Here is a 13622-nt window from a genome sequence, read left to right on the forward strand (position 1 = left end):
AAGGTTGCATCGTTCGATCAGCCGTACATTAGCGCGATAAAGATGCTGTGGGCTGACCCTGGCATCCAGGAAGCGTATGATCGCAGGAGAGAGTACCAGCTCTCTGACTCGACCAAGTAGTACGTCTGACATTTAATAATTTACTGAATGACTATTTGCCTTTATGTTTAAGCGGTGTAGCATGTTAGAATTTATATTTTTGTTTTCTAAAAATGACACAAAAGTATTGCGGGGGGGGGGCAGGCGGACGACATCCATTCAGTTGAAGCAAGAGAACAGAATTCAGCAGATGGCATGAGGAGATCTTGGCAGGTTTATAAATGATGGTAGTAATATATAGAGCCAATTCCAACCTGCATTAATCTATTTGAGCCAAATGTGACTCCTTTGAACAGTTGAAGATTGGGATGAAACTGAAGCTTTGCATGATGCATTTATAGTGTAAGTGTTTTGTTAAGAAACAAACTTGTCATCCCCTTTCAGGGTTTCCATATTTTATGTTTCAGACTCATCTTAATATGGATTCTATTCATTTTTACACATGAATCAACACAAATGGGCAAGACAAAAGGTTTTTTTACACTTAATAAAACAGAAATGTCAATTTGCATGAATACTTGGAGCATTTGCTATGGCAGGGGTCTACCTGTGGCTACTTCATTTCATTGGATAATTGTAAAATGCAAACTCCTAATTATAAATAGCCTCAAGTTTTAAAGAACTGTAGACCTGTAAGAAATGATTGTCAGAGTACAGTTCTGGACAATGAAAATCAAGAAAATTGTAAATGTCAAAGAGCAAAGTAACCTTTGGAAACCAGTCACTTAGTTGGGCCACTCGCTCAAACTGAGGAGTCTGGGACAAAGAACTATCTTTACTAGCTTCTTTGTACATGTACAACCATCACTTTAGTGTTTTACCACGCAGGCCTTTATGGAACAATGGCCAGATCAAAGCTACTCATCTTTAGAAAGATGGAACTGAAACCTGTGGACACAAGTGGGATCATAAGGATGTGGGTTCAGACCTGAATCTAAATGCTTAAAAAAAGGACGAAAATATCTTCTAAAATGCGCACTAAGCTTGGACAATCTAAGTGAGAGATCTGTACTGGAACAAAGGGGAAATGTAATTTTTCAAATTAAATGGCAAGGTTAAATTTACTGCATTTATATCGTGTTACATTCATGTTGGCTACATTCATGTGCACATCTACCCAGCACTTTAAGTGCTTTGGTGCGTGAATGTGCATAACAACGTATGCATTGGTCCCAGGTGGAGTTCAGCATGCTGGATGCTCCGCTCTGCACCTCAGAAAAACAAGAACGAAAGAATTATTGAATCCATTTTAAAATGAGTTGAGCAACTTGAAAGGGTCTGACAATGAAAGCACTGTTCATGTGCATGTGGTCTTTTACTTGACAGGTGTGTCTCTGTGCATACATGTGCATCTGTTATGTTCCCTCCCCCTTCGCAGTTACCTTAACGATTTAGAACGAATATCAACACCAGGGTATGTACCCACTCAGCAAGATGTGCTGCGGGTCCGAGTGCCCACCACCGGCATCATTGAGTACCCATTTGACCTGGAGAATATTATATTCAGGTACTGGTGTCTAGTGCTCCTGCTGGTGTTACTGGTTGGCTAGCTGCAGAAAAGTTGGTCAGCCAGTTGGAAACCGCCGATGCCGCTATCTCCATCTACACTGTGTTGCACAGCAAGGCTCAGCACATTCCTGATGGTACACTCTCAAAGACTAGCCTTGAGTTAAAGCCTTAAGCTACAAGACTTTACACAGAGACATTAGTTTTTGATTTAACTTTAGAGGATGCCGCTTATCTTTTTAGAAACCTACAAGCCTTCACTTTGAGCTCTTTGACAGTGCGAAAAAGTTAAAACTGAGAATTATGTCTTTTAGAGCTGCCATCAAGGATATAGCTCAATTTCATTTGGGGGGCGCTAGCGTGAAATGTCCCCCATCCACTCCTAACCCTCGGAAATCTTTGGTTGCATCTGGACTGATGCACTTGCTTTTGGATGGGATATGCTTTATCTGCTGTATGCTTCACTTTCTTTCCTCCCTCTGTCTTTTGTTGTCCTTCTTGTCTCTAGCTATCTAAGTGATCTGGATCGTATTGCTGACCCGTCCTATCTACCAACCCAACAGGATGTGCTTAGGGTTCGAATCCCAACCACTGGGATCATAGAATACCCTTTCGACTTGCAAAGCATCATTTTCAGGTAGAAGACGACATACATTATCTTGACACAGATTTCAAAGGGATTGGGTATACACAATTTGGGTTAAAGTGTTTTGTCTCTATTTGTACGTTGGCGCTCAAAGTTGGATTATAACCATGATCTATCCTACGGTGCATTATCCTGATATCATTATCAATTAATAAGTCAACAGAAACTTGATCTGCTAGTATATCTACAGCTGATGATCTAAAGATTTAGTCGTTATGGTAAAGTTTATTTTGCAACTTTTAATATTAAGTCAAAAACTGGACACTTTCTATCATATCATTAGCAATCCCAGTCTAATTTCACACTATGCATGGTGCATTTGGTATGGGAGTGTGTGATCAGAACCAACTGGATCACCTGCAGCTGACTGATCTGCTTCAGGGTGCAGTTTTTGGTGCATGTCAAGGATAATCACAGATAATGAGGTTCATCTAAACAAATGCCGTACTCGTCAGCTTTCTCTCCACGACTCTCCGTGACCTCTTCTTGAGGGTGAAATTGAAGTTGCGGAGTTTGTGTTTTGACACTCTGGGGGCGATCCAGTGCTCATTGTAAATGTGAAAGTATTCAGTGTGGGATTTCCATCTGCAGTCTAAAGTAAAGGATCACAAGGAGATGTCATCGAACGGGACTGATTCCAAATCGTTGTTTCCATCACTTGCTGTATGTGCTCCATCGTTTCATTACTTCCTTGAGAAATCCTCATGCACTGAAAAACCAGTGCTGAAGTTTCTCGTTCAGTTAACAGTCACATTCTCTAACCTCCATGACAAGCATTTTACATTTACTGCGGCTTCTTTACAGTAAAAGCCACGCAATCTCAAATCGAATATTTTAAACACAAAGCAACAACAATAAAAAGTTGTTTGTACGCAGTTTAACATTGACCATTGAATAGTGATTTCTGGATTGTATGCATACAATAACTTTGCATAGGTTATTAATGCTTTTTATTTAGATAAGACTTCAGAGTGGAGATGGAAAGGAGATGGGAGACGGGCGTGTAGCAAATTGGCTGGCTGGTAGTGGAACTGGGTACTTGGTTGTTGAGAGCATTTAAGCCTATGTAATATGTACCCTAACCAAATGAAGTATAATTTGTAATAAAAATGGCTCGAGATAAATGAGTCACGGGGGAAAAAAATGTTGACAAATGACATTTCTCTAGCTCCTTTTTTTTAAAAGGCTCTGGCTACAAGGCTGTATTTTTACATCTTAGTCCTCCTCAGTTTCTCTGTAGTCCAGACATGGAACCTGGAAAACAGGACATAGAAACTAAATGTTTTAGGACCAGCCACCAATACGTACAGGAGCTTCCCTTCCTCCTCCTGTTAAAAAAGGATGAGCAGATTGATGGACCCAGGAAACGCAAGTGATTACAGAAGAGTGCAAATCGATAGGAAGCCATCATGTCAGCCCCCTCCTACGCTTGGCAAGGCTAGAAATAACTCTGCTTGCAATGAGGCTGTGTTGAAGAGGTTCCCAGCAGCCCTGCTGCAGATGGCCAATAGGCTCTACTCTGCTTGGCTGTGCTGATGATGGTGAATCACTGCATGTTCTCAGTGACATCAGGTTTTTTGCTATGAGACTGAAGAAGCATATTAAAAAAAATATATATGCATAAGAAAAATGCATGTGAAGAGGCAATAAATGTCAGGTTTTAATGGAAGAAGAGTACAATAACAAATTGCTAATTTGGTGATTTCTGCAGTGGAGCATGCAGCGCACTTGGTGCAAGACAAGTTCCTCAGCTCAGTTTGTTGTAAACATGATTATATTCTTCACTCCTGAGTGTGTGGAGGTCTGCTTTTGTCCAAGTGAGGAATTCTCTCATCAGTGGGTGAATAGGAGGCTCATTGAAGACGCAGCGTGTCCCTCAACATTACACAACAATGCAACAGTTATGTCACCAGGTGGACTCTAAGCTGACTTGCTGCTTGGGAGGACTAACTACTCATCCATAGTGCTCACATGTGCATCTGTAAGCAATAATCGCACGTAGGACTCCAAGGATACTTGCAGCTGACAGGGGTGCTGCTGCAACAAGGAGTCCTTTCATGATGGACCTCTCCATGAGGCCCGTTTCTTTTTTTCTTTTTCTTTTTTCATCATAATTGGCTTTTCAAGTAATATCCAGCATAGGAGAGCTTATGGAACTAAGTAGGTCACTCATCCTTGCTAGAGGAAAACAAAGGAGGTCATTTAATATAAAGGAGTTTTATTTTAGGCTTGCTTTTGGAGGGCCCCATTTATCAATGCCGTCATTTCTTCTGGCAGACTTGCTCAGTTCACCTTTGTCTCATCAAATTTTCACTGTGTCATATGTTATTTAAATGGAGCTGAGACTTAACTTTCTGGCCAACTTTCATTCTTACAGTGCCAGTCAAAAGTTTGGGCTCACAAGAATGGGTGGGTGTGTCCAAACTTTTGACCGGCACTGTATCGAGCACCAAAAGTTCTTCGGTGTTTCTACATTTTCATTTTCTTGATTTTTATTTATTTATTTTTTGGAAGAGCCCGGAGCCAAACAGAAGCGCTTTTTAATCCATGATCCAGATCTCCTGACCTTAGATTTAAAGCCAACACGATGAGCCTTAAAGAAATTTCCTCCATCTTCTTACTTTTTCCCTTCCTGATTATTTAAAATAATCATTTCCTAATTCTGCATTCTTGTTCTACCCCACTCTCTGTGCTCCTCTTATATGCCTTCACTTTTAGCACCTTATTGGCACCACACACTTTAGTTATACTGCATGGATTCTATTGCATTGCGCTTTTCAGAGGAAGATGGTGTTGTTTATGTGTGCATACACTTCTTTATGCTTCTTTTGGTTCACCTTGGAACATTTTCCCTGTCATTAGACAGTGCAAATTCATTTCTTTTTATATTGGGTTGCTTGGCTTGAACTGCATTACTACAATTTTTATTTTGAAATGGGCTTCCGTTGTAACCACCTGACCACAGCATCCTTGAAATCTATTGATTGGCCACTGAAAATGACAAATTTAGAATCCTCTTTGCACAGATCCATTTTCTGAAATGTATTTCTGTCCTGATGTGCTTCAGATCCGTGTCTTGTTCCTGCCTGAATCACTTCAGGATTAAATATTAATATTTAATTTATTTGTAACGCATGTGCTGAACACGTTTTCAGGACATGTGTACCCCTGGCGTTCTGTGGTTCAGGTCTTATTTGATTAAAGTAGCTCAAAGATTTAACAAATGTTAAATGCTGATGCTGATTATAATATTTAGTAAGTTAGAAAACTTTACCCAGTAAAGACTCGCAGCTAATTAAAGTTTTTCTTTCCCCTCTGCCCTTCATCCCATCACGTTCCAATCAGGATGGTGGATGTTGGGGGTCAGAGGTCGGAGAGGAGGAAGTGGATCCACTGCTTTGAGAACGTCACCTCCATCATGTTTTTGGTGGCTCTCAGCGAATATGACCAGGTCCTGGTGGAGTCGGACAATGAGGTGAGACAGAGACTTGTGATTTCACACATTTTGATGCTGTACTCTTAATAAACTTTAAAGTTCGTTTTGATATCAAGATATTTCCAGAATTTTGCTGTTTGTGAGCAAGCTCGGGTTTGTTTACTTAAATTATTGGGGTGCTTGAATAGTAAGCAGAGCTTATAGTCTTACTTTAAAGTCCACTGAGGTGCCAGTGATGCGAATTTCATCATCAGAAGTTAGTGCGAGAGTTCATGTGGACATCACGTGCCTGTCCATTTTTGTCCCCGCACACACTCGTCCAGAGAAATTTATTAGTTATTATTTAATTAAATAAACATGCTCCCTAGGCAGTGTGCTTCAAGCGCATATATAAGGCTGCTTTTATGCTTTCCCCCGTCGAAAACACGGAGTTGCGCATGCTGAAAATTGCAATTTTCTTTCTAACCTGCGGCGTTGCGCTGCCGCCGCAGCTGAGTTGAAGCCACCATCCACCATTCTATTGATATTGGTAGACAAGCTCAAAGTCACAGAGTAGACAGAGGGAGATGTTACAACACTTTGTAAAGATGAGACTTTGAGAGGTTCCAGTTTTGACTTCTTCCAATATCATGAGGCGGTTATTATCTGAGTGGTGAAACCTGTTGTTCAGGAGAACATTGGAGCCACCTGTGGCTTAATAGTGGGCATAAATAGAACTGACTGTGTGATGTTGTGACTGTGCGTGAAGTGACAAATACTGAGGGTATACTGGCACCTTAAGTATAACAAGAATGACTTTTTAGCCATCGGGTCTCCAGCTGTGCATGTCCACGATGGAGTGCAAGTGCATTTATTTAGATTTTTGCAGCTCACAGCTTTTTAGGTTTAACTTTTTTGTTTACTCCTGCTGCACTCATCAACTGCTTTCCATTAAAACACCTCTGCAGCTGTACTATGCAGCGCCAGTTGGCTTGTTTTAACAGCAATAGTTGAGCAGTAACAATGCAAATGAACAATTATTCAATGACTCCATTGTGTTGCGGTTAATACATTTACCTAATGTGCAAAGCTTCAGGAAGGGCATCTTTTGTTTAAAAAGAAGAAAAACTACCAAATCAAACATCTTTTGTGGTGACCCCATATGAACATAGGAGCAACCAAAGAAGCTTTCGAGAGAGCACTAAGCAGGTCATCAGACTAACGTCGTATGTCCGCATGAATGAGACACGATTTATCAAATCTCTCACAACAAACTGGACGCAGGTCTTCTGTTTATTTCAGGGATATTTTGCCCGTGTCGTCAGCTTTGGCTTCTGACTGTTCAGATAGAATTATCGCTAATAAAGCTAATGTGATCAGCCTCTGTGTGCCCTCTGCTCCTCTCTGACAACAAACCCTTTCTCTGACCTGGTCATATGATAAACCAGACCCAGCTGCCAGCTGTGACGCTGTACATCAGTGCAGCAGCTGCTGCAAGTCAAGTATCCCAGGGTCCAGTCGTCTGGCTGCTCTGTTACCAGTTTAACTGCACACACGTATAGTGCCAGTTCAGGCGTGGCACCTCACTGGACAGACGGATCTACTGGACGGGGATATTTTTTAATTTTTACACAGTCATTTTTTCCCCCCTTTAATATTCAGACTCTAAGAGGTAATAGCAAACACCAGACAATCATGATGCTATTATTAAACTCGTTTAATAAAAGGTTACCAGCTAAGACAAAGCTTGGCAGACTTCAGTGTGCAGGGATTATCCTGCTGTGATGACAAGCTCAAGACTGAGACTTTGACCCTTTTGGACCAGTTCAAGCCTGACGGGACTTTTCTTTGCCTTTGATTTCATCGAGTCTGTCCAGGATTGTCTCGTGTCTCGCCATGATGTAATGAATGACCCCGCATGAGTAACGCTGGCAAGGATTTTTAAATGTAAGTTTTTTTTTAAATCTGAGAGAGGCAGACGATGTCTAATTTTTCTAAATTCAGTAGATTTGGATGTGTGTGTGTGTGTTTGTGTGTGTGTGTGTGTGTGTGTGTGTTTTGCACGGTAAAGGAACTGGCTTTCAGAGTACAGTATCAGATTAATCTTCAGGCATACTGATTTGGTTGACTGAATAGAGGCGGTTGTTAATTAGTTTCAGCATTAACACCAAACATGAAATTAACAGGTGTACTAAAGGGGCAACCATGAGACAACCCCCAGAATGGTTTTACAGGTTACTGATAATTTTTAGTGCATGTGCGCTTCCACCAATGTTACCAGTCTGAAAGGATCTTGAGAAAGTGTGGAGAACGTTATGCGTTATACATTGATCAGAATGGCTGGTTTAGTGGTGGGAGATAGTCTGGGGAGGCACATCCATGGAGGGGTGTACACACCTCTGCAGTCTAGTCAACTGCACCCCGACTGCCATTAGGTATCAGCATGAAATCTTTGGACCTACTGTCAGATCCTATGCTGGTGAAGTGGTTCCTCCTGGTGCACGACAGTAGCTGGCCCTGTGTGGAGAGACTAAGCAGGCAGTTCCTGGAAGATGAAGGATTTGATACCGCTGACCTGCCCCCACACTCGCCTGCTTTAAATCCAACAGAACTCCTCTGGGACATTGTGTTTCGATCCGTCTGACTCTGTCAAGTCGCCACGATGTTGTCAGGCATGCATACAAGAATGTGAGGGCCATACAAACTGCTGAGTACCATTTTTGAGTTGATGCGTCAGGCTAGTGCATTTTACCAAAATTTCATTGCAGCATTTTTACTCCTCAGGCATGAAAGACTGATGTAGGGTATTGTTGTCACCTGGTTGGCTGGACAGCATGGACGCTGAATTTTGAACACAAGAACTCAACCAAATTGATGTAGGATTTTCAACTCAAAACAAGTTCAAATATTGGTGAAGGTCAGAGGTCACCGTAAATATTCTGAAACTCTAAAGATGAGACCTATGCTTTTCAATTGAAACAATAAGTGTATCTACTAAAAATCTCAGATTACAAAGCCACTGTTTCCAAAAGCACTTGCAAGTTACACTGTCATCGTTACTGACCTTTATTAGAAAGTAACAGAAATGCCATATAATTGCAGGTTTTGGATAAATGGTCTGCTTTACAATTTGGTTGCTTTCAGTGTTGAGTGAATCTGAAAGTGAAGCGTTCTGAACACATCGCTCTCTTTAACGTCCTTGTTTCGTTGTTAGAACCGCATGGAGGAGAGTAAAGCTCTGTTCAGGACCATCATCACATATCCCTGGTTCCAGAACTCCTCTGTGATCCTGTTCCTTAACAAGAAGGACCTGCTGGAAGAGAAGATCATGTATTCTCACCTGGTTGATTACTTTCCAGAGTTTGATGGTAAGGAGTTGACTTGTAAACAAGAGTGTTTCAAAGAGTGAAGGATGTGATGTGCACGCTTGAGGTTTTTTTTTTTTTTTTTTTTTTACTTTATATAGGAACCTTGCTTTTGCAGTTTTTTTTAAAAATTTTTTTATTGTAGACTGACACCTTATGGCCATGATGCTGTACTACAATACAAACTAACATATTCCTGTAAAATGTCACATCGCTCTCTTATTGAGCAACCTGTAACCCAAGTGTCTTTTATTTTTGTTTTAGTGAATCCTTTCCTCCTCGCTCATTCATAGCGGATACATTTAACTACACCAATCTGTCCTCCTTCCAGGTCCTCAGCGGGATGCGCAGGCAGGTCGGGAGTTCATCTTGAAGATGTTTGTGGACTTGAACCCAGATAGTGACAAGATAATCTACTCCCATTTCACGTGCGCCACCGACACGGAGAACATCCGTTTCGTCTTTGCGGCCGTCAAAGACACCATCCTGCAGCTCAACCTCAAAGAATACAACCTGGTGTGAAGGAGAATTGGAAAGACAGATGGTTAGAGTGCAAGCAAGACACCCACAGCCCCACACGCAATGCAGTGTCCACATCTGCATGAAATGTACTCGTAAAGAGATGAGCATTGCTTTGTGCTTTTACCAGACCAACACTATCCATATTCTGCCCTATCTCTTCACTCAGACCCTTGGTTGCTCTTTTGCCCAGTTTTAAGGACTCGGTTTTTTTGGTTTTATTAACTGCTTCTCTTGCACAATTACACATGAAACACATTCAGATATAACACTCCCTCCATTTGTCACCTCTTGGGAGGTTGTTCTCTACTCCGGCGCTCCTCTTTCGGCCCTTGCCGTGGCTCACGTTTTTCTTTCTCTACACTACAGTCTCACTTGCGCTCGTGTGTCAGAGGTGGGTAGAGGGCCATCTCCCGGTAGACTAAGCTTTTACGGACAAAGGGCTCTCTCCCATAGTTATTTAACCCATGCATGCTATACACTACAGCCTGAGGGCTTGAGGCCAGGTGGCACACACTGGACTCTGCTCATCTGCAGAGGGTAACGAATTAATCAGACAGTGCTGGGGTGCAGAGAGGTACTTGGTTCTCCTGGGTCTTGAATTGTCCATGATGTGTTCTTTTAACTCTTTCTGGGGGGTTACATGCCCTAAATGAGAGCATAGAAGCTCTGTTGAATGTAAATAAAGTTTTCATGCTGCTCACACAGAGTGAGGGCTACACAGAGATGACTACATGTTCTCTTTTGACTTTCAATATTTTCATCTATATTAACGTCATTAATTCTTCTGTTGTTCGCTAATTAAACCGATCAACGACGACTACTCAAAGGAACCCTTTCAGGAGTGGTCAGGTTCTGTTTATTATTCAGTGCCCCTGATTTTATACTGAGACAACACTACCAGTATTTTACGTACTGTACACCAGCTCCCCTGTAATTCTCTATCACTTTGCCAAATTAAAACCACCTACATTTTTCTGTAAATACAGTAACATTGCCAGTATCGTTTTAATCCCTTAACTAGTTCAGATACTAAGAAACATATTTGGGAGCTGGTTTTTGCCAAAAACTAAGTGAAGGTTTTCTCCCGAGTTGGATCGTTCCAGATGTTTAACAGCGTAACACCTCACTTTGTGTGGCATTTCTTTATGTTGTCTCAATCACACGTGTAACAGTACTGTGATTTTTATTTGTGTGAGGATAACTTTCTTGTGCACAATGTGTGAATGATGGCATCAGATTAAACTGGTGCAGCAGTCATGTTTTGGATGAAATAAAGCTTTTGCGCTGCCAGTTTGCTTCAGTCACAACTTTGGTTATGATCATGCAAATGGCTTTTTCCTCTCCTGTAATCGCCTTTATTAATCAGCCAACATTTGATAAAACTGTCACAATCATAGAGAGTAAAGAGCTTTTTTTTTTTTTCTTTTCTTTTTTTTTTTTTGTATATCTAATTTATCAATTGGATCTATTTGTTATTGATATAGTAAATGAGACTTTGTCCCTAGTATCAGCTCAAGTTTTCTTTTTGTTGTTTTTTCAACATCAAAGTTGGGAGTAGATTTTATACTGCTGTAAAATATCAAACTATTTTATGGACAAGTGTTCTGTTTCTAATGATACTTCATATATTTAGTTGTTGCAGTTCTGTTTTTGAAGTGCTTGACATAGGAAAAAGGAAAAAAAAGGTTTCTGTGTCAGGTTTGTGCTTTATGCAAATAGGAAAATGAAAAACAGACAAAAAATTACTTGGTGGTTAAATATTTACTGTTCAGAGATGCTTGTACTTTTTGTAATCTTTAAGGATATGCGTTTGCTCTTGGTACCAATCCCATATTGTGCGTCTTGCCCGATAGTAGTTTAAATATTCCATTAAGCCGAGAGTTGATATGTGGCTTTTTTGTTTTTGTCTTCACTATGTAATTCAGGTAATTTTTCATAACTTTCTCATCACAAGGGCTACTCTTAGCAGCTTTGGTAGAAATGAAAGGAATCTGAATGGTGTAGAGCAAAAGGTGCAATTAATTAGCCTCGGGAGGGTGCCTGAATCCTTTTGAGAGCAGCAGTCCACAGAAGCCTACGTCAAAGTCCTGATAGATGGCTGGTGGCCGTTTAGGTACACCCCCCCCCCCTCCCCCCCCCCGTTTTGATTTTTTTTACCTTCAAGAAAATAACTAAAGGAAGTTGGGTTTCTTAAGTTGCAATAGGATGTTTTTAGTGTCTTTTCTATTCGACCTTATCACCCAGGTGATCCCATTATGAATTATGTGCTGAAATCAGCGATGCAAAGTTTTCCTCTGTGCTTTTACATATTTGCCTCTTCATTGGTAGTGTTTTCATGCTTGACTTTGACACTGGCTGCATGGGGACGGGAGGGGGAGAGAGAATGCTGGGATGTTTTGACCTTAAGTGCACATTGAAAGAGGCGGCAGGGTCAGATTAAACTTACCCTGCTGGACTGTAATCTTTACTTTGTTTTAGATGGTAAATGGTTAATCTTTGGTGCTTCAAGAAACATTTCAAAGCCTTTATTTTTGACCCACTTGCCCATGTGATGCTGACTGACTGAAGCTGGCCTTTTGGATGCCACAGTAAGGCATGTTCAGGAAACTCTGTTCCCTTGAGCCGTGGCTTGCAACCTTGAGAAAATACTGTCCTGCAGATGGTAAAAACACAAAACAAAGGTTGCGTTCAGCCACTGGTGTCAGCACGGTGGCGTCGGTTTCCACTTGCTGACGACGTGGATTTTTACGCTAACACAGAGTCCCATGGTTACACTACCAATGACCAGAGCCGTCAGAAAAGCCGGTTCGGTTATTTTTAAAAATCCTTTTCTTTTATATCTACTTTGCTTTATTCTACACACAATGCATTTTAACAAAGACTCATATGACAATCCAGTACAAAATGGTGTGCCAAGCAAATTCTGTGTTAAGCAAAGGCTTCAAAAACCTGTTTATAACTTGACCCAGGCCTGTGCAGTGAAAGTTATTGCAGCATTTAATTGAGTCTTACTTGTGGTTTTAGTTTGCAAATGAAGCTTGCATGTTGAGCCTCATTTCTTTTTTTTTTCTTTTTTTTTCTTTTTTTTTCTTTTTTTAAAAATTGTATTTATTGAAAAACTTGCCAAATGAAGGTACTGAAATGGCCATTGTGTTTTTGGTGGTTGAATATGCTGCGTGTTTACATCTGCCATTCTGCGCTCTCTCTTATCTCCTTTATTTGATTGGACTGTCTATTGTTTCCCTGGGTCAAAGGCACTGAAAATACACCGCTGCAATGGGCCTGCGTTCATGCAACTTGTCCATTCAAGCACGCTCATTGGTACTCTGAGGGGTGTGTGTGAGTGTGTGTGTGTGTACACTTTGATGGGTGTTGCTTATGCTTGAGGTCCATTCTGGTTTCAGGGATGGATATAGTGATATTAAAAAGCTATCTTTGCATCTTTTTTTTTCTCCCCTTTTGTAAGGTTGACACACCGTATTTAGGACCACTTGACATGATTTTTCTTTTCAGACAATTCAAATTTTGTGTAGTGGTGTACAAATTGAAAGTAATGTATTTTTTTTTGTTTGTTTGTTTTTGTTTTAAAGTATACCAAATGTAAATTCTGTACAATGAGTGTGCCAATCCCCTTTTCTTTGTAAAGCCAGACTCTTAACAAGTGCCAATGTTGTGGAAAAAAATTGAGAGGACCTGTGGATTTCATGGTCCAGTTTTTAAAGCAAACACTAAGTGTGTGATTAATTAGCAAAAAGGACAGTTTTATTCTATATTTAAGATTAATGATGAACTGCTGTTTTTAAAAATAAGTGTCATTTTAATTGCATGCATTTTGTCAGGTTGGGGGAGGGAGTGGGGGGTGAGATACTCTATTCATGCAACGCCCTCGAGAAAAGGGTCCTAATGGTTATTGATTTACAGTATTTTAGCCATATTTCTCTATTTGTATGTTTCATTTCAACCACTGTTGCCTGAACCTCATTCATACATGATGATTTTTACATAGCCTTCTCCTTTAAATGTTTTAAATTGGAATAAAATATGTTCCTATACTCTCTTCTTGCATTCC

General features: G+C 40.6%; 1 protein-coding gene across 3 annotated transcripts in view; it reads left to right on the top strand.

The window, feature by feature from the left end:
* Positions 1 to 13580, top strand: part of LOC134620510 (guanine nucleotide-binding protein subunit alpha-11) — a 38886-nt gene extending 25306 nt beyond the window's left edge. For 2 of the 3 annotated variants that reach the window (XM_063466704.1, XM_063466707.1), the window contains 5 exons: positions 1 to 119; positions 2114 to 2242; positions 5597 to 5726; positions 8881 to 9034; positions 9363 to 13580. The exon at positions 1 to 119 is cut by the window's left edge and continues 36 nt beyond it. In XM_063466704.1, coding sequence (XP_063322774.1) covers positions 1 to 119; positions 2114 to 2242; positions 5597 to 5726; positions 8881 to 9034; positions 9363 to 9553 — 723 coding nt within the window. In that variant the 3' untranslated portion in view covers positions 9554 to 13580. Of the gene's footprint in view, positions 120 to 1477; positions 1607 to 2113; positions 2243 to 5596; positions 5727 to 8880; positions 9035 to 9362 lie in introns of all 3 variants that reach the window. The other variant, XM_063466705.1, reaches the window with a different exon arrangement.
* The last annotated feature ends 42 nt before the right edge of the window (positions 13581 to 13622 follow it).

The sequence above is a fragment of the Pelmatolapia mariae genome, linkage group LG23 (assembly GCF_036321145.2).
Source record: "Pelmatolapia mariae isolate MD_Pm_ZW linkage group LG23, Pm_UMD_F_2, whole genome shotgun sequence".
NCBI classification, from domain to species: Eukaryota; Metazoa; Chordata; class Actinopteri; order Cichliformes; family Cichlidae; genus Pelmatolapia; species Pelmatolapia mariae.